This window comes from Hydra vulgaris, chromosome 08 (assembly GCF_038396675.1).
Source record: "Hydra vulgaris chromosome 08, alternate assembly HydraT2T_AEP".
Classification (NCBI taxonomy): domain Eukaryota; kingdom Metazoa; phylum Cnidaria; class Hydrozoa; order Anthoathecata; family Hydridae; genus Hydra; species Hydra vulgaris.
Window position 1 is genome coordinate 42,402,854 of NC_088927.1, and position 20,741 is coordinate 42,423,594.

Here is a 20,741-nt window from a genome sequence, read left to right on the forward strand (position 1 = left end):
GTTTAAGTTTAAATTATAGTGTAATAATCAAGTTATAATGTAATGAGCAAAGAACATTTTTAATACGAAAGTTATTTGTTTTTACTTAAAACATTTTAACTTTAAAAAGTCAAAGTAAAAAAGTGAAAATAAAAATGAAAACTTTACAATATTTAAACAATATTTAAACCACTTTAATTAGTTATAGAAAAAGCTATTTAATACATTACATACATAATATTTAATACGTTTATGCTGATGATAAAACTTGTATTTTTTAAAAAGAGTCTTGTATAAAGCTTTAAAACAACAATAAAACAAACTCGAAAACTGTTTTGACAATATAAAGAGCTTGTGTTGATATAAACAACTTTGGCTACCAGTTTATAACATTAATAACATGAAATTCGTTTAAAATAAAATGAAGTAAATTAATAGAATTATGTTCTTATTAATAAATTAAAACATTGTCATAAGACTTTAAATTTTTGAAAAATATCCCTATAGACCATACCAGACTATAATCTATAAACTGAACAAGTAAGATTAAAGCTATAAAACTTTAGATACTGCGTTTTTTCTTGTTTCTTGATCTATCGTACTATTAAAAATTTAAGTATAATTAATTTTTTCATTCAAATGGTTTTTAAGTTAATGTTTTCTTTCCATTTTTTCATTCAAATTGTTTTGCAATTAAAAAGTGAAAGTAAAAAATTTGGTCTAATAAATCAAATCATGTTTCCTTATATTTAAGTATATGCCTAAATTATTTTTTTAGAAAAAAATTTCTTTCAAGATAAGTAAGATAGTTTTTTTTTTTTGATTGGAATTTTTTATATTTAATTTTTGGTTTAACTTTAACAATAATCACAGGTTTAATGTTTGCAAAAGAATGTTTCTACTTTTAAAACTATTTCTAAGAAACAAAAATTATTGAACTTTTCAAAACGCTTACAATTTATGTAAAACTTTCTTTCTCACTTACACTATGTTCCAAATCTTATATTGTTACTGTAGTTAGATATACGTTTAACTTTCAGGAATGATCTTTGCTATGCCACTGGGTTATATGGACGCCACTGCAATAAAATTTATAATTATTGACAGTTAAAATTCTTTTAAATTTTTCCATTTTTTTTTTTTTTTTTTAAAATTTCAATTGCAAAATTATTTGAATAAGAGGATTTTTGAAAACTAAAATTCTTTTGCTCAAATAGATTTCTTTTTTTTAAATATTCTTAAAAACAACTTGTGTATTTTATAGAAAATACTTAATCGTGATATCGCTTCAAATAAAATGAAAATATAAAAAAATGGTATCTCGTTTTTCATATTCTATTGGAGATTTCTTGTTAAAATAGCTTTTAGTTAGAAGCTTGGGTTGTTAAGCGTCAAACCAGCCATTTTTTAATTTCAAAATTATTTTGTATTAAAACATGACTTTTGTAGTGTTTCTTTGCAAACACCAATATACTTTTTTTTTCGGTTTATAGGCTTATGTTAAAAAATTTTAAACTTTGTCTAATTATCTCATTTCAACATATTTGTTGTATAGGCTGGTTTGACACCAAATCATCCATATTATGTGACAACAACACAAAAGATATAAATAGAAACAGTTGTATGGCTAAGTCTTTGAGTATTTTAAGTAAATTTAATAGTTGAGTAATTGTAAGTTACTGTAGTAAATTAACTAATTGTTTTGATTTAGTTTATAGGTAAATTTACTTTGATGTACTTTAGCCATTTAATAAATCAAACTAAATATAACTTATTACTACATTACTGGCTTCCACACAGAAATTTAAAGTAATTCAAAAGCGCCTTATGTTGAATAAAAATCTCCACGCAAAAGAACAAATGATCATACTTCTATTCAAAAGATAAATTTAGAGTGACATACTTTATGACCCCTAATAATAAACATTAAGAATTACCAAGAATTAACTTTTTTTAAGTTTGACAAGACTTCTTTCTTCCACAAAGGAATATAATTTTTGGTTATACCACAATGATAAAAAAAGAAGACCCTGAAATTAAGTCATATAACTTTGAGAGGGAACAGATAGTTAAAAAAGGCTCCTTTTGTTGTTTGTTAAAGTGATAAAATGTTCCAGAGTAAATCTCTGGAACATTTTATTTCAACAGCTGCACAATAATATCCATTTTTTTATCCTACTCCAACCATTGATCAGGTAAAGCAAAGATAACATGCTGTGGAGTGGAATACTAAGTATGTCTGAGAATTTGAAGATTAGGAGCTTAACCAATTTTTCCATACTTTTGTAGTAAAGTGTATCTATCATAATCTGTTTTAAATGCTCTAAGATCATTGACTGAAGCCAGAGCTGCCAGTGGGTTCTTCAGAAAGAAAAAATAGTGAAAGATCACTAAACAATCTGTTGCATCCATAAGCAATCTGTAAGACACTAAGGTGTTTTTTGTAATTTTTTGTCACCTTTTGGTAATTCCTGCCATTTCTATCAGATACAATAAGTCAGCAATGAAGCTTACTTTATAATTTTCATCAGAAACTTGAAGTTTGTAAATCTGTTCTAAGAAAAAGCAACTAGTTGAATAATTGTAATCACTTATGTCAAACATTTTTGTTTCTTATCTGCACCTCACCTTCAGCTACTTTTTAGGTTTTAGAAAATGTCTTTTCATTACTGTAGGACATCCTGTCCTAGAGACCAGATATTTTTTTAGTGTGATACTAAGATCCAATATGGAAGATTGTCATAGTGTACATGGTTATATTAAATTTTTTTCTATTGTTATTCAATATAATAGGTTCTATCCATTTTCTATTGTTATTCAATATAATAGGTTTCCAAAAAGTGATATCTGCAGTTATATTTAACTTTTTTTTGTATTTAGCTTGATAAACTTATGTTGACATTAACTGTTAATTTGCATATGAAAGATATCTTGTTTCCTGAGACATTTATTGAAAAGTAAGAATGTTTTTTATTTCTTTTACAACTATACTACTATATAATTATCTACATTTAAATTTTTTTTTTGTTTTGAATAAATTTTAATAGCTTTTTGAGGTTGTTATACTATGATAATATATATCAAAAGATGCAATTTTCTAATAATATATTTAAAAATTGTGTGCACTTTAATTCTCAAAATGTGCACTTTAAATTTTCAGAAAACAATAAATAGTGAAAATATTTATTGCTTAAAAAATGCTGCAGCATTCCCTTAATAAGTTTTATATAATAAACTAATTCCCAATTCATACTGATATTTTTAAATAATAGTAAATGGTATGTTTTGAAAATAGTTTATTTTTTAAATTGACAAAACAATCTTGCATTATTGTTTTATTGTTGTTTTGTACAGCTTTTTAGAATAACTCTTTAATTGGGTTTAAAAAATTTTTTTAACCCAATTAAAAAGTTATTCTAAATGGGGCATAACACTGGAATTTAAAATTTTTGATCAACAAATATTTTTAAAGGTTGCTCAAAATCTTTGAAAATTAATTGAATCCTGAATATTATTTTGAAAAATTTCTTTAAAACACCTTAAATTGATTTCTTTACTAAAGGTTGTTAAATTTTTTTTTTTTTTAATTTAAAAGTGTAAACTTTTTTATACAGAAATCAAAAATAATAATTTTTTTTATAAAAGTATTCTTACTTTAGAATTTTTATATGGTTTTTAACATTTCATTTGAAACTTAGCTTAAACTCTCTATGCAGATTTTATTTCTAATAATGTTAGGGATCTCCTGGTCACAAAAAATGTTTAAATTAAAAAAGGATCTATTTGTTTCAGTGCATCAGTACAAAATTAGTATGTAAATATAGGATATAAATAGTATCAGGGATGCGGAGTTCTAAATTCCAGCTTTAAATCTAAATTTTTTCTGAAGTGTTGAGTGACTAATGATCTGAAAAATATAAAAAAATTTATGACTTTATGATTTAGAACTTATTATTTTTTAGTATGGAGTCCTGGAGTCTGTTTTGCCATTATACATAATTACTCCTTTAAAGTTTAATTGCTTCTCTAACCTAATCTTATTTTTTAATCTTACATAAATCTTATTTTTTTTTTTTTTAATAGTAGTCCGTAAGTCTATTTACATTCTAGAGCTTCTAGATACCCGAAACCAAGAAGAAATACTTATTTTGTGACTTTTTGAGAATTTTTGTGGAATGCCAAAAGTGACTCTAGACTCTCTTTTTTAAAAACTTGAAGAAAAGTCAATCAATTTTATATTTTGCTTTTGAAACCTTTCTAAAATATACATACATTAAAAATAATGTCTACATGTCTACATATAGATGTATATTACACTATGTAACTGTGTGTTTTCCATAAAATTCTCAATGCCAAGCTTCCTCCTATATTATTCCTAAACTGCAAGAGTTGTCCAAATGGTTCTACAATTCTCTTAAACAAACTAGACATATTAAAAGAACATAGCTGTATAAGTATAAAAGCACAGGTGTTTCAAACCAAAATTCCAATTTTTGTTATTGCAGTTAATGTTAGTCGTGTTATTGGATTTAATTAGAAACCTTGGACAAAATCGAATACTGAACTTCTGATATCCAGGTTCAAACAGTGGAACTGGGTTGATGATAGCGTACAAGTCACGGATCAGAGGAAGCAGCATCAAATATTCTCCCAACTTTTTCAGTCAGCGTGATAGGCTGTGCCCCTGCAACAATGTTGTCGATCTATTTCAGGCTATAGGTACCACATGTAGTCCTATTAAATGGCATTATAGTATGATGACTACAGATGGAAGGTCATCAGTGACTTCAGAATGGTATCATTCTCCCTCATGGGTCTTCAAGGAGGTTTTCACAAAATTTTCTTGTTTCCTCTGTCTTTGAGACAGCAACGGAGAGAGCGACTATTTTGTTGCAGTTGTTGAGGGCTTCCTAGGCCCTGAACAACTGCAACATCACAAAGCTGGAAACTATTTGGAATTAGTGCAGACTCTCAAAATGAAATACGCCAAAATGGGATGCAGAATGTCTCTGAAAGTCCATATCCTTGATTGATTTTTCAGTACAATTGTAAATCTAGAACATCTAAACATTTATAAACCGGACTGTGCTTGTCTATTCCTTGTGCAACTTTTGTTTTTACCTTATAATAATGTTGAAAATGAAAAAAAATCATTCTATTTTGACAAAAAAATGAGTTTTCTGTGTGCTGTTGTTGTGTAAGCAAGGTTTGTGCTTAATGAAGTCATTTTTTCACATACTTTAGGCATAAGCAATTGAAATATAACACTTAGAAGCCAGGAACAAAAATTGTGTTATAAATAAGCATTTTTGTCTGATAACCATTCATTCACAATGACCATTGTCAAAGAACAATCTAATGTTAATGTCATTAATTGTTTGTTCTTTTTCGATGAAGTGACATTTTCAATTGATTGTGTCATTGTTTTTTGAAAAAAGTTGTTTGATGCACATTTTTTTTTGAAAATACCTTGCGCACAAAAAAAATGAGACCAAGTTTTTTAAGTTTTATTTTCAAAATAATAAATGAATAACATAATTGTTCAATAGAAAATAAAGAGTAAAGCTTAATTTAAAAAATAATATATTGATCAATATCCGGTTATGTGTTCTTGGACTTCTATGGATTTTTGAATACGACGGTTCATACTGTCAATTAATGACTTCAAATAATCCAAGGAAAGTCCGTTCCAAACTTCTTGAATTGCAACCTCTAAATCATCTAAATTTTTTGGTTTTTTCTTTTCTACTGCTTTTTTCATTAACCCCCACACATTTTAAATGGGGTTTAGATCTGGTGAATTAGCAGGGCAAGAAGAATTTTTCCATTTATGTTCTGTAAACCACTCAGAAACTTATTTTGAAGTGTGGCACGTTGCCCCATCCTGTTAAAATGTAAAACTCCTTTAGATTTTTTGTAGAGTTGGCTCAGCTTCAGAAAGTATTTCTTTGTATTTTTCACTATTCACAGTGCCCTTGATTATAAGCAATGATTTTTTACCTTCGGAACTAATCACCCTCAAACCATGAGACTCTGTTTGAACTTTGGTTTGTCAATTCTTGGTCGTTTTTTTGCCCATCAACCTTCTCGAGTTCGAAATAACTTGAAATGACTTTTGTCACTAAATACCCATTGATTCCATCTTGTTCTTAGGTGTTCTCCACACCATTTTACCCTATTTTCTTGTTGAACTGGAGTCAATAGGGGTTGATTTTTGGGAACGAAACTTAAGTACCCACTTCGGTTAAGATAACGAGTAATGTTTCTGGGAGCAACCTTGGGACTGCTTTTTTTGATTAGTTTAATTTGAATATCTCGGGCGGATTGTGTGTTAGCTTTTCGAGCTAATTGAATCAAGCGTTGTTTGTCCTTTAAATTAATTTTTCTTGGTCTACCACTTCCTTTCTTTCTTTCCAAGCTCATTCCTTTCCTCATTTTCTTTAAATATCTTGCAGCTGTTGCCTTAGGTATCTCAGTTAATTTCATCAAAGACTTTAGGTCTTTATGACCCGCTTTAAAAAGATAGTAAAGTGTCAACGTTGTTGACTTCATTTCTAAAATAAATATTTTTAGGTAAATCAGAAATAATGAACACAAAATTTTTTGATGAATACATGTGCACCTGATAAATCAAACAATGGGTTTTAAGAAATATAAAAAAAGTCATTGTATGACTCGCTAAAAATTGTAAAAATATGAACAAAAGTTTTTCATTTTTTTGTCCGGTCGGTATTATAGGAAAACATAATGACTTCATGCAAATAAATGTTTACATAACACACCTTTTTTGATGGTGTTTTTTTGTAATGAGTGGCATACTTCTTATTGACTTTTCTCAAGTAATCATGAAAAATAGTATATTTTAGTTATTTTATGTAAAAATTTTGAAATCTAAAAATCTTATATATAAAATGACGAATAGATAATATTGATCTGAGACAAGTGTATAAGTTTACTGTAAATCCTGTAAATTTTGAAAATAGTCAATTTTTGTCGTATTTTTCAAGTTTTTACTAAAAACGCGCCTGTAATAATAAATGGATAACATTTTAGTCATAAGTATGATTAAGTCTTTAATAAACTAGTCAACTTTTACTTATTATTACTGTAGTATTTACTGCTATTTGTTGTTCATAAAAATTTGATCCCTTTCACACATGTGATTATTTAAAAAAATTTTAACATTTTGAGTTTATTAAAAAAAAAATGTCACAAAAGAAACTTCTAGTTATAAATGAACTTCTAGTTACACCAGCTGTCTAGTGTCAGATATAAAATTTCCTACATTATTTTTACTTTTAAGAAAATTCAAAGTTATTGTAACATCTAGTTTTTATCTAATTTATTTACTTAGCCCAATAAATATAAATATATATTTAAATAAATTTTTTTTTATATGGGAGCACCAGGTTTCAATCCAGCAAAACGATTTTGCGAGGATAAAGCATGTGAGAGATTAGCCAATAGGTGTGTAACTTTAGCTGTAACTGACACCTGGATAAAAGGTGGTTTTAAGCGTAACATTGTCAGTGGAAAGTCTGTTAGGTAAATTTTACAAATATATTTTTATGCTATGCTTTGCAAATTTACCTTCTTAGTAACTTCTATCTAATATTTTTCAGTGGAAAGATCCTTTGACTCCTTTTTTATTTAGTACATCTTTTTCACTAAGAAAAAATTTCATTAATTAAAAGGATTGAATAAACTAAACTAGAGTTACAGCAAGGTAAACTGGACTCATAAGCAATTAGAGTTCTCGATGGAGATAATAACTTGTTTGAAATATCTGTTCCTCAACTAATTAACCTAACAGTGAAAAATCAGAGATGAACTGAAGATACAAAAATAGAAGATGAAGCTTTTATAGAGAACAAAGATTTGAAAGGAATATGACTATGACTGCACAGTAAGATGAAGTGTTTGAACTCAAGACTCTATGAAGAAAGGAAAGAGTTAAGTAGTTGAATGACGAGAAAGATACAGAGCAGCTGAGAAAGTCCCTCTCAATGAGAAGACAAATATGCAAATGTTTGGCGTATCAAAGAAAGTTGACAGACAAGAAAAGCACAGACAGAGCTTTGGATTGACAAAGCGAGCTTGAAGATGCTGTAGACCTGTTTGAACCTTGTTGATGTTTTAAAAGGAATTAAACTAAGCCCCTTTTTGATTTTTTGATGGGAAACTTGTTAGACAGCTGGAAGACAAAAATGATCTGACAGTTACCTGTGAGAACAATGCAGTTAGTGTAACGATTTGAAATGTAGAGATTATTTTTTGTTTGGTATTGTACAGGCAGAAAGTTCAACTGGATCAGAGCAGACTCATTTAATCCTCAACCTCTTGGAATACTATTATATTGTCAACAGTATTTGTTTGATGTGACAAAACTGCATTCAAGGCTGGAAAATTTGCTGGAGCAGTTACAATCCTATCAGCTATCTTTTAGAAGATCTTGTTTCGCCTACCCTAGGTTACCCATGCCAAGGTCAAGTTAGCTGCAAAAGAAGACTATTCTCTTTTGGACAACTTTAAATCGTTTGCAAACAAAAATAGAAGTCATCAGTGATTGCGCATGAATAGAGATTATTATTGTTCAGGAATATTAAGTTGATGACTTTACTATGTCATGCCGAAATAAAGAAATGAAGCAGAATATGTTGTTGGTTGCCCAAAACCACAGAAAAAAATTGAATAGAAATTTAAATAAAATCCAACTAAATCAGATTGAAAGAGCTCATATTTTTTTCAACCTTTTTGTCCACACTTTATAAACATATGTAACATAAATTTTACAGCACATAATTATTATAATTAATGTTTTTATTATTAAAAATGTTTAACAGAAAGTGGTTATTTTATTAATTACAAGTCTTCTTTTAAGTTTATTCAAAAAACAAAAAAAATAAGTTTTCAAAAAAACTAAGTTTTACACCAAGCACTTATAATCAATTATAAACTAAAAATTCTTTTATATTTGGTTACCTAGTAACCAAGATTCTGCACATTTTTTTGTAACTGTCTGTACCATTATATACATTTCTATAAATTTGTCTTGAATAACCTTTATTATATGAAATATTTTTTTATGTTTTTTTTTAATAAAAAAATTGAATGTTGCTTTTTTTTGCGCCCCCTGTATATAAACATATTTATTTATATTGTATGAAAATATTGAGAATTTTAATTGTAACAATTTCTTCACATCTCAAATTCTTCATGAATATTTATATTATATGAAGAATTTGAGAATTTTAATTGTATACTTTTTACAACATTGAAAAGTAATTTAATAGAATATTAAGAAATGTATCTTAAAGCATTTGATTTAAGAACTATGGATGATTGCAGCTTCTTCTTAAACTTTGTGAACAACCTATTTTGAGGTTATCAATTTTTTTCAATTTTTAACACAAACCTGATATTATGGTTTTACGTGAACATCTCAAACAATCTCCTTCCATGCATATGAGTGACTTGACAGAGCATACACCAAGTTTTGCTAGATCCAGTGGTTAAGTTAGTAGATTTTTAATTATTGCAATTTTTTTTCTTTGATGAAACATTTTTTTATTGCTTGTAGCAAAAGTTGATCATTTTCGCAGGTTTAACATCAATAATCATCTTCTGGTGTTTTACTTAGCATAATCAGGTTATTTTCAGCATTGATAATTTCTCATAACTGACGGTAATTGATTTTAATGCCATTCTCTTTGTTAAATAAGTAAACAAGTTCACTGTATGTAAAAACCATGTAATGCTTTGAATGATAGACTTTGACACCATCAGATATCCAGCAGTAAACAGTTTCTTTTCTGCTTGGGCAACAACAGCTTTCAACTGGTGATTATAAATTAAACTATGTTTTCTTAGTTTTCCTGTATTCTTGATAGCCTTCCAGTTTTGAAAAACAGCTTTCTTCTAGAATTATAAAAAATGTAAGACTAACTTGAAGTGGACATTTTTTTGTTATAGTTCGTTTTAATTTGGTGAATGCACAATAAACAACTTTTTGTTTATCGTTCATTAGCTCGATTAGTTTTTCCATCTTAGTGTACTGTTTTCATCTGAAAGTATGGTGTTATTAATAACATGTTAATTTTTACTTAATTTATCTTTTTGGATAATCAAGATGCATTGATTATCCAAAAAGATAAATTAAGTAAAACTTAACATGTTAATAAAATACATAAGGAATTATAATAAATCATATAATGAATAACATGCAAAAATCATATAATGAATAACATGCAAAAATCATATAATGAATAACATGCAAAAATCAAACTAGTTGATTTACAATAAAAGCAAAAATGTTTTTTATTTAAATTAAAAAGAGTTTATTACAGATAAAATAATATCATAACATTTTTATCTTATTTTTTTCAAAGCTCATTCCAGCTTTTTTTGTTTTCTGCCTTTTTTCAACTTAGATTCATATTCTTTTGTGTTTTTCTTTAAAAGCCTTTTTTTTCTTTGTTTCTTTTTAAAGATATTTATTAAGAGTTTCTTTCAGTCAATAAAATATTCCTTTTGTTCTTTTCTTCTGTGAACCATGCTTTTCCATATTTTTTTATTTAGTTAAGACTGAAAGTAAAAGTCATAAAATATAGTTGTACAACTGCAAAATAAATATAATCAAAAAGTAATACAATTGTCACAGAAAGACAATTGATTGACACAGTTTATTCAAGGATACATGTCATAGAAGAACACCAAATTCAACCCCTTAGAATTTATTCGGCTTTATCTGTAATAAATCTTAGTAGAGTTTGGAAATCCTTCCCTACACATATCTACATACATGTATGTATCACTTAAAAAACCGTTCAACTTTAACTTTTTATTTTATCATAAAGCATAATTTTTTTTTGTTTATAATTGAAAAAGCATCTTGGTGTATTGATGTCCTTGTGCACTGCCCAATCTTGCACATATGGGCGGCCACCATGTTGATTGTGTACTCTTTTATACACTTATTTAGTTTAAAAATATAATAATAGTAATAATATAATTATTAAGAAATAACAATAGTAATTAATACATGTAAAACTACTAAAGAACATAAAATTTTATATAAAAATTTAAACTTTAAGTTCCAATAACACACTTTGTACCTGCTCCATCATCTTTACAAAAGATATTGACGGAGCTATGCTAACTGATTATAAAGAGTTTTATAGAAAATATGAATTTGTAAATTCTTTTTGCTTTAAATAAGTTCTAATAGCACTTTGAGGTTATGTTGCCGTCTATAATGTATGAACAATGATTTTCTAATATAAGAAAATGGATAATTTTAACAAACTTGTTTTTTATTAGATATTCAATTATAATATCAGAGCTAGAGCTGCCACAAGTGTGTTCTCTTTGTGATATATTTCTACACAAACTCAAGCAAATAACAAAGACTTCAGTAAAAACAGGTAAAAGTATAATGTTTTTTAGACAATCTAAATTTATTTAAAAATTAAAAATATTTTTTAACTTTTTAAATTAAGTAACTATTTTATAAACTTATTACAAAATGTATTTTCTGAAAACACAATGTAAATGTTATACCTGCTTTATTTGCCAAGCTCAAGTCACTCTCCTTTTTCACTCTCCTCTTCTGTTGTAACGTTGAACCTCTTTCTCTTTTCTACAAATGATAGCTGCTTAAATGAACTATCATCTCTAGTTCCATTAACTTAAACTCTTTTTTTTTTGACATCAAGTTTGCATTCTGCCTCAATATCTGTCCTTTTATGTTCGAAAAATCATTGTTAATTTTTTTTTTCTTTCCTTGCACATCAATGCTTTGCAACTCTCTCCCATCTTCATACCTCTTATCACTAACAAATTTTTCAAGTCTTCTGTCAACCATTTCCTTGCTTTTTTATCAATATTCTTTGTTTCCTCCCAACTTATTAGTGGTAGCTAGCACCCTTAATGGAGGGAAATTCTTTAAAAAAAAAGATATGATAAAAGTATGACTGCAGTTTGTTTTCGGAAATGAATTCTGACCTGGGTGTGGAAAATCCAAAAACAGTTTTATTTTTATACATTCTAGGGGTATCTTATGTAATGTTTTGCAAATTTTTTTGCTCTCCTGAAGCTATAATAAATATGGTTTATTGATCTTAATGCTGTATCACGAAATATTATGTTAAAATTGTTTGAAAATTAAAAATCTTTTTAATGGAAAAATAAAGGCTTTTTGCAGAGTCAGCAGTTTAGATAATTATAAAAAACTATTGGTTTTTTCACATTTTTTCTGTTTTTAAAATTTTCTATATAGATTCTATTATTTACCTCTATAAATCCCTTTTTCAATTTTGTATACTATTGTCATGTTTAAGTTGTTATGGCTTTCTAACATATATAAGTCCATATTCAAATAAGTCTATATACAAATAAGTCCAAATACAAATTGTAAGTGTTGAACTTCTGCTTCACTGTTGTTAGATTTATAATTTTTTTGGTTTCTATAAATACTACTATGGTTTCTGCTTAAGCAAGCTATCATCCCAGTATGAATTGTCATTAAGCAAAGTTGCATCCTTTTATTTTCACTCTTACTCCATACTAATAAAACTCTTATTTGTCTAGTTTTTGTTCTCAAATTTGAGTTATATACCATCTTCGTATTTTCCTGAATCATACAGTTTACTCTTTTTTTAAGTCTTCTTTTCATTTTTTCATCAACTTGTTTTCTGCTATTTCTTAATTTTATTACTACTTGCTTGCAATCCTGTTTGAAGTGAGTTGCTTTTTAAAAAAAATGTAATACAAGATAATATAAAGTATTGATTATAATTAATTTCTTTTATAATTAATTTATATATAAATTAGTAATGATGATAATGATAATAATAATGAAACTTAAAAACATAAAATTTTAGTAAATATATATTTTTAACTTATATATTTTATTAATTTTTTTTTATACTTATATTTTTATATTATATATTATATACACTACGGTTCATAATTATTCGAATGGCATTAACTTTTTTTTTAAGTGGTATTTTTTATTTAATTTTTTTTTAATGTTTATTTTTGCACTATTAGATAGTTTAAAAGTATTTTAGTTACAATGCTTTAATAAAAATTATAAGAATAATAAAAATGCTAAAGTAAGCAAAACTACATAGAAAATGGACCATCAATGACTGTAAACACGGACCAACATATCGAAGATTGTTTGTCTGGAAAGAAAATTATTGAATTTATGATAAAATAATGTGTATTATTGACTGTAAAACATGGTGGATATAGTGTTAAGGTGTTTTGGTTAGAATGCCACAGGTGACTTTGTGAAATTAGAGGGAGTAATGACAAAAGTATTTTTTTTATACACTTAAAAAATTATGCTACACCTTTGGAAAGATGGGTTAATGAGAAGCTATTCATTTTTTCAAAAGAAAATGATTTGAAGCTTAAATGTAAAACATATTTTTCAAAAACTTGTTTAAATCATTTGACTGAGTTCGAGAACGATCAAATATTAAATAAAATGATTTAGCCTCCCCAAGATCTCTCCTATCGGATTTTTATGGAAAGAATTAAAAGTAATGTCAAAAACTAATCCCAAATGATGCATAAGATAAGGACACAACTTATTAGTTAGTGGCATAAAATTGATTTCAACAAATTAGATAAGTTGTTAAGTAGAATGCTAAGAATATATGGCGGTTATTGACGCTAAGGGTGATTAAAAGGAATGTAAATTAATTTAATCGGACTTTTATTTAATTTTTTATGAACCTAATAAAAAGGAAGATAACATATAATTCAGGTAGACTTTGCTTACAATTTCTCTCCCAATAGTAAGTAAAACTTTGATATCTTATATCAAAAATTATGACCATTCAAATATTTATGTATGAAAATAATTATGTATTCGAATAATTATGTATATAGTGTATATTTACAAAATATAGACAGAAAAAAACGCATTAACAACCCTTGTTTTATTGTGTTTATAAGTAAAAAAAAAGAATACAAAAAATTAACAGTTCTATTTGCGTTAATAAGTTCACAACCCAGAGGTAACCCACTGTTTTAGGGTGGTAACCCTTCTATCAAAGAGCTTGAAGTTGGTGTATTAATGAGAGTTGTTTTGGTTTGGTTTCACTTTTAAAATGCCACCAAAAAATCAGACGTAAATGTGTTACTACAAGAAATGCAAGAAAAAATCAAGCAGTTAGAAAAAAAATAGTCAAGAAAGACATTTTGATAAATAATCTTGAAGGAAGAGTAAATGAATTTACAAATGTATTAAGCCAAGATAAGTCAAAAGATGTAAATAAATGGAGTTAATTTGTAATTTGTAAAAAGAAAAGTTAAAATAAATCAGGGCCAAAATGATATGATAAACACGGTTCTACATGAGAATAAAGAACGTAATAAAAGAAGAAATAATGTTATTATATTTGGTGTTAAATTAGCAAATCGTGATAATACTGACAGGAAAAAATCTGATAAAAATATGATAAAAGATATTTTTGGCTCAATAAATGCAGACAAGGATAAAATAAAAAAAGTAATCAGACTCAAAACACGTCAAAAATACCACTAGTTATTATTGAGTTAGACAACGCGTCAGGCAAGTTAAGCGTATTAAAAGTTGCATACATTAACAGATACAAAATAAATGACATAGAATTTGAAAATGATCTCATTAAACAGCTACTTAATGAATTTAAATTGTTAAATGCTAGCCTTAATCAAACCAATGAATACTACTACACTATAAGAAATTTCAAAAATGTTGAACTCATAAAAAATTAAAACAATACCAATCATCAATTCATTTATATCAACCTGCAGTATTGGCTGTTCCTTCAACATGTAATCCTGTATCTCATTAAGTTAAATCACAAGTATTGTTATGCAAATCAATACCAAAATATTATCTATGTTGTAGATATACAAATGCGACTTCATTAAATAATAAATTTGATTTGTTTTTGTTAGAAATAGCAGCATGTTTATAATTATATATTATTGGACATGTTTATTGTAACTAAAACTTGGTTAACTTATCAAGTACCATATAAATGGGTATAGTGTTTTTCACATTAATCGATCTAAAGTTAACTCAACTAAATGTCATGGTGGAGGTGTAGCTATTTATGTTAAAAATAAATACATTGCTTATACTCTTAACATCTAAAAAAATGACTGTTGAACAAGTCTAGTGTGTCATTAAAACAGAAAATGAAAATATCTTAATTTTTAGAATATATCATCCATAGGGTGGCTCTTAAAACAACATTTTTGAAAAAAACCTGTTCCTACCCCTTTACTTTGTTTTATATAATACTAAAACACTAGGTTTAAAATTTTTTTGAACAAAAAATTATTGTTTATAAAACTATTGTTTTTAAGCTGAAAATAAAAAAAAGTCATTATTTTTAAATTTTTTTTAACTATATTTTTAAAAAGCAAGTTTTAAAAAAGTAGTTTTTTTAAACATGATTTTTTTGTAAAGTGATTACTGTTTTTGAAGTTTTTATATAATTTCGCTTCTTTTGAGTACCAGGTTGACATACTTTAGAAGAACTTTTATTTTCAAAATTTTAGGGACCAGTCAAATTTTTAGGGGTGTTGAGCTACCCCTAAAATAATTTTTTGTTCAAAAAAATTTTAAACCTAGTGTTTTAGTATTATATAGAACAAAGTAAAGGGGTAGGAACAGGTTTTTTTCAAAAATGTTGTTTTAAGAGCCACCCTAATCATCCACCAGATGCTACAGTACTTAAAAATCAATAAAATAATAAATATAGCAAAAAAAAGTGTCGATTGCACAAAATATTCAGGTTTACTTTTAGCCGGAGACTTCAATTGCCCAAATATAAAATGGAATGATGAGAATATCTAAATAGTGTTAAAAAATGATTGACTAGCACAAATATTTTTAGACAATTTAAATGACAACTTCTTGACTCAAAATGTCATAAAACTAACATTTATTTCAGGCACACTGTCAGAAAGCAATGCCTTAGATTTGATTTTAACCGATGCACCAGAGCGTATCTCGATCTAGGCTATAATCCTCCTTTGAGCAATTTAAATAATGCACATCAGATATTGTATTGGAATTACATCTTAAAAAACAAACTACATCAAAAAATTCATATCCTTTTAATTAAAATTAAACTACAAAGCCAGAATTTATCAATGAATGAACAATTCATTCCATAGTATAAAATGGTCACATCTTTTCTCTAATAAAAAAGTTGATGAATTATACAAAATCTTTGTAAATAAGTATCATGAATTATCTAACAGAGAGTGGTCTTCAGGGACACATCTCAGATTGACTACCAGTTATCAGTGGTGTACCACAGGAATTAGTTTTAGGACCACTGTTGTTTTTGATTTTCATTAACGAATTGCTAGATCAAGTCAAAAACCTTATCAAACTTTACCCTTATGATAGTATAATAAAAAACATAAAAAATCCAAATGATTCAATAAGCCTTCAAAATGATTTTTTTTTTTTTTTGTTATTCACCTCCTCAAGGTCGAGAAGTCGCTACAGATGAGGAGGCTATTTAATAGTGGTTATAACCCTCTCTCAACTCAATAACTCCAAAGCACGAACCTTGACGAACATATTAATTGGCCATTTTGAAGTTGAAATACTTAAGCATAATAAAACAAGTTTAAAAAGTTGATAGAACAAAGTTGAGATTCAAAGATGAAAACAAAATGACTTCTAAATTGACACGTACCAGGCACAATGTTACATAAATTAACAATTAAAGTATAAAGATTTGATATTGTATTATAAATAAGCACTTAAAAAGCTTTTTATTTATTTATTTTTTTAGGTCGCAAAATCTAAAACAAGCTGAACTAAAATAATTTATATCAGCTTTAATGGCCATGTTGAATTTTAAAATGTTGAATAAGATCTCATATACATATCACATATCATTATTATATAGTTTATATCAGTTATCTAAAATAATTTATATCAGTTTTTTAATGGCCATGTTGAATTTTAAAATTTTGAATAAGATACATATTACATATCATATACATATTACATATTACATATCATATACATATTACATATCATTATTATATTTACAACATGTTTCTCCGCTGCGTGGAGAAACAAGTTGTAAATATAATAATGGTATGTAATAGATGTAAATATAAATAACATAATGGCATGGTCATCTATCTGGCTTACAAAATTTTTATTATGAAAAATGCAAAATTATGCATATCGGAAAAAAAATCCAAATGCTACATTTATGACTGAATTGATTGCAATTACAATTATACATTATGTAACACAGAAGCTGAACATAATTTAGACAATGGTTCAATTGGATCTAAAATAGTACCCACAAGTTTATTTAGTAACTAGCAAAGCAAACAGAATGTTAGGTATCATAAAGAGAACATTTAAATATTTAGACGTAAACATAGTAAAAAAATTCTATACAACATTCATATGTCCACATCTTGAGTTTTCAGTCCAGACATGGTCTCCATTCCTACAAGACATAGACAAAATTGAGATAATCTAAAAAAGACCAACCAAATTGGCACCTACAATTAAAAAATTATCATATGAAGCTTGGTTAAATATTATACAATTAATGACACTAGAAGTATGCAGACTACATGGAGATCTTATGCAACATTTTAAAATTTAATCATGGCCATTAAAAATAAATTGCGTTACAAACAATTATCAAAATACATCAAAAGAATTTACGACAACACAAATTCAAACTGAAAAAACCTTTTAGCAGAAATACCTTCAGACATCACTTTTTCCAAAGTCGAGATGTAAATGCATGGAACAACTTACCACCTGAAATAACAGAAGCTGCTTCAATAAATAACTTAAAAAATAAACAAGACAAATCTGAATTGCAGAAACTATTTGTTAAAACATAAACAAAAGCAAACAGCTGTTACAGTATCTATTGTTGTTGCTTTTCAAAACTGTTTTACACTTGTTATTACAGCTATACCTTATTTTTATTATTATTGTTATTATTATATACAAAATTATATATAAATATAGGTTTGCAAAAAGTTTATAAACAGTCTAAGGGTATCTAAAAACTAAAGGAAAAAATAAATCAGATAGATATGTTTAAACAATTGCACTGATAAGTACAGCTATATTAGTCTTGTTTATAAAATTTTACATTCTATAAAATGTTGTAATATTGAAAAGTTTGCAAAAAACGCAAATAATATTTTTTATGCAAAGGAATTGGAACATATAAAGTTTTAAGTCATGCTTAAAACAATTTCTGACTAAAAGTTATTGCAGGTGGCTACAAGCTTAGCAACTTGGTCAACTAGCTGATTCTTGTTGACCAACAAAGTTGCAAGCTTTTGGCTGCACAAGTTGCTTGAAATGTGCAATGTTTTCAACAAAACAAATTTAATTTTAAATTTAAATAAAGTATTTTTTTTCTTTAAATAAGTTTTTAAATCCTTTACTATCAACATTAGAGAATGGTATATCTGTAAATGAAAAAAATTGTTTTTTGATAAACTAGCTATAGACTTATAATGTAAAAGTAAATCATTTTTATATATGTAAAAGTTGATCATTTTTCACTTAAACAGCCGGTTTGTCTGTTAATATTTTGTAAACAAAAAACAGATTGCTTTTTAAATTACTGCTTGGTGTCAAATTCCTCACAAGTTCTAGATAAATGCCTATTTGTAACAATAATTTTTATTGTCAATAACTTTACAACTTTGTGTCTATGTGACAAAACTGATTTTTTTAGATTTTCATGCTAATGAAAAACCTGTAATTTTTTAAAAAATGATCTACACGGTTTTATGTTCAAGTATTTTAAAGAGTTTTCATGCAAAATTTTTATCCGATGTTTTATTCAATTCATTTTATCACAAAGAAATAAAATAACTTTTAATATATAAATAGCTAATTTGAATTTAAAAATGAAAGGGTGCTAAGGATGAACAAAAAAACAAAACAGTATTTGAACATGCAAGAAGAAGCAAATGTTGATGCAAGAATTTTCAAAAAAAATTGTAGAGCTACAAAAAAAAACTGCAAGAACTTGATGCTGTTAAGTTATAGAAGAGAGTTTCGGTTTATAAGTTCTCTCTTTTTCTAACTAACAACAGCGACTATGAATTCGGCTGCAGATTAATACATTGTTCAATTGGCAGCATAGTAATTTCTAAGAACTGAAAGTGGCAGCTACTAAAAGTAGGTACAGGTAGCAGCAGCTTCTCGCTAAGGGCAAGTCTACTTGTTGGGTCAATTCCCAATATAAAAAGATTACATATTGGAAATAGAAAAATTTTTTAAAAGTATGATAATATTTTTAAAATTAGGAGTTGCAACACAAAAGTAGCAAGTACTCCAGAGTTGTATATATATACTGTATATGTAAATACTAAGTACCTTATAGTATGATATATTATATCAGTATGATATATGTATTTATATGCTATTATTATTAGATTGTTTTGTATTTTGTTTGTATTAGTTATATTTAAATTAATTTCATTTTTCAGAGTATTTTAATTTGGAAATTGAAGCTTTTTTGTTATGTTATTTGGTTATTATCAATGCAACAGTAGTTCCAGTGAATGGTTATATGAAACCTGCTTTAAAAACATTTACAGAAATTTTACACTCACTAAATAATGAAGCCATAAGATTGCAAGCTATGCAAATAAAAAATAAGAAATCGCAGGTTAGTTTTTTTACATCCTTGGTTCTGTAATTTAGCAGTAGTAATTTTTTAGGGATAATAGATTAATTGATATTTTAATTTATTTGCTTAATGAATAATTTTCAAATTATATGATTAATTAGTTTTTGATTAATTTTTAAAAATAAAAATTTGATTGAAATTTAAAGCAAACAAATTCTATGATTTTTTTAATCAGATATGATCCCAAAAATACTGGTCAACACCCTAGGTACAGGCATGAGATGTTCAAATTTGCTAGATTTCACCACACAAAAAAATTAACAACAATTATATCATATTATAGTAATTAATTATAAAGAATTTTAATGTTTTTTAAAGCAAGTTAGGATTGCTATAAAACATCTATTCAACACCATCCGTTTCTATATGTATTTTCTATATTTTTCAATATTTTGAGTAAACGTTAGAAAAATAGTTTATTTAAAAATTGCTTTTAGAACAAAATAAAATTAACATGCACACTTTTCTGCATACTTAGAGCTTATAAGAACCTTCACCCTGTTTTTTCAAACTTATACCCTGTTTGTTTCAAAAGAATAAGTCTGAATTTAACATGTTTAAGAAAGAAAATTCTCTTTACTGCGACTACACTAAGATGCGCAGATTTACCTAATTGATTATGTAAACACATAAAATAAGTTTATCATAGATGACAATTGTGTAACATTTCTTTTAGTGTTTTTTAAAGTTTAAGGATACAATAAAATTTCAACCCTCTCATTAAAATTATATTTATTTACAAAGCAGTATTACATATTTATTTACAATGGTTTATAGGGAGCTAGTTATGTCAAATATAATAGCTATATACTTTTCTTGTAAAAACTTTTATGCAATAAACTCTCAATGATAAAAATCTTTGGATTAAGCTGTTTTAAATACCGGTTTTGGTAGATTATTAAAATAAGTTGTAAATTTTAGCAACTATCAAGAAGAGGAAGGGAATGAAAAATTAACAACTATCATTAAATTTTTACAGAAAATTTTATTTTAATTTCTTAGCCTAAGCATTAATAGCTTTGATAAGGTGCAGGTGTT

The 20,741-nt window shown here is 26.7% G+C and overlaps 1 protein-coding gene across 1 annotated transcript in view; it reads left to right on the top strand.

The window, feature by feature from the left end:
• Positions 1–19,953, top strand: part of LOC136083859 (uncharacterized) — a 78,920-nt gene extending 58,967 nt beyond the window's left edge. Inside the window, exons 13-15 of the mRNA XM_065803767.1 lie at positions 2,860–2,936; positions 11,299–11,402; positions 19,501–19,953. Of these exons, the coding sequence (XP_065659839.1) occupies positions 2,860–2,936; positions 11,299–11,402; positions 19,501–19,712 (393 nt within the window). The 3' untranslated portion in view covers positions 19,713–19,953. The remainder of the gene's footprint in view (positions 1–2,859; positions 2,937–11,298; positions 11,403–19,500) is intronic.
• Positions 19,954–20,741: the final 788 nt, after the last annotated feature.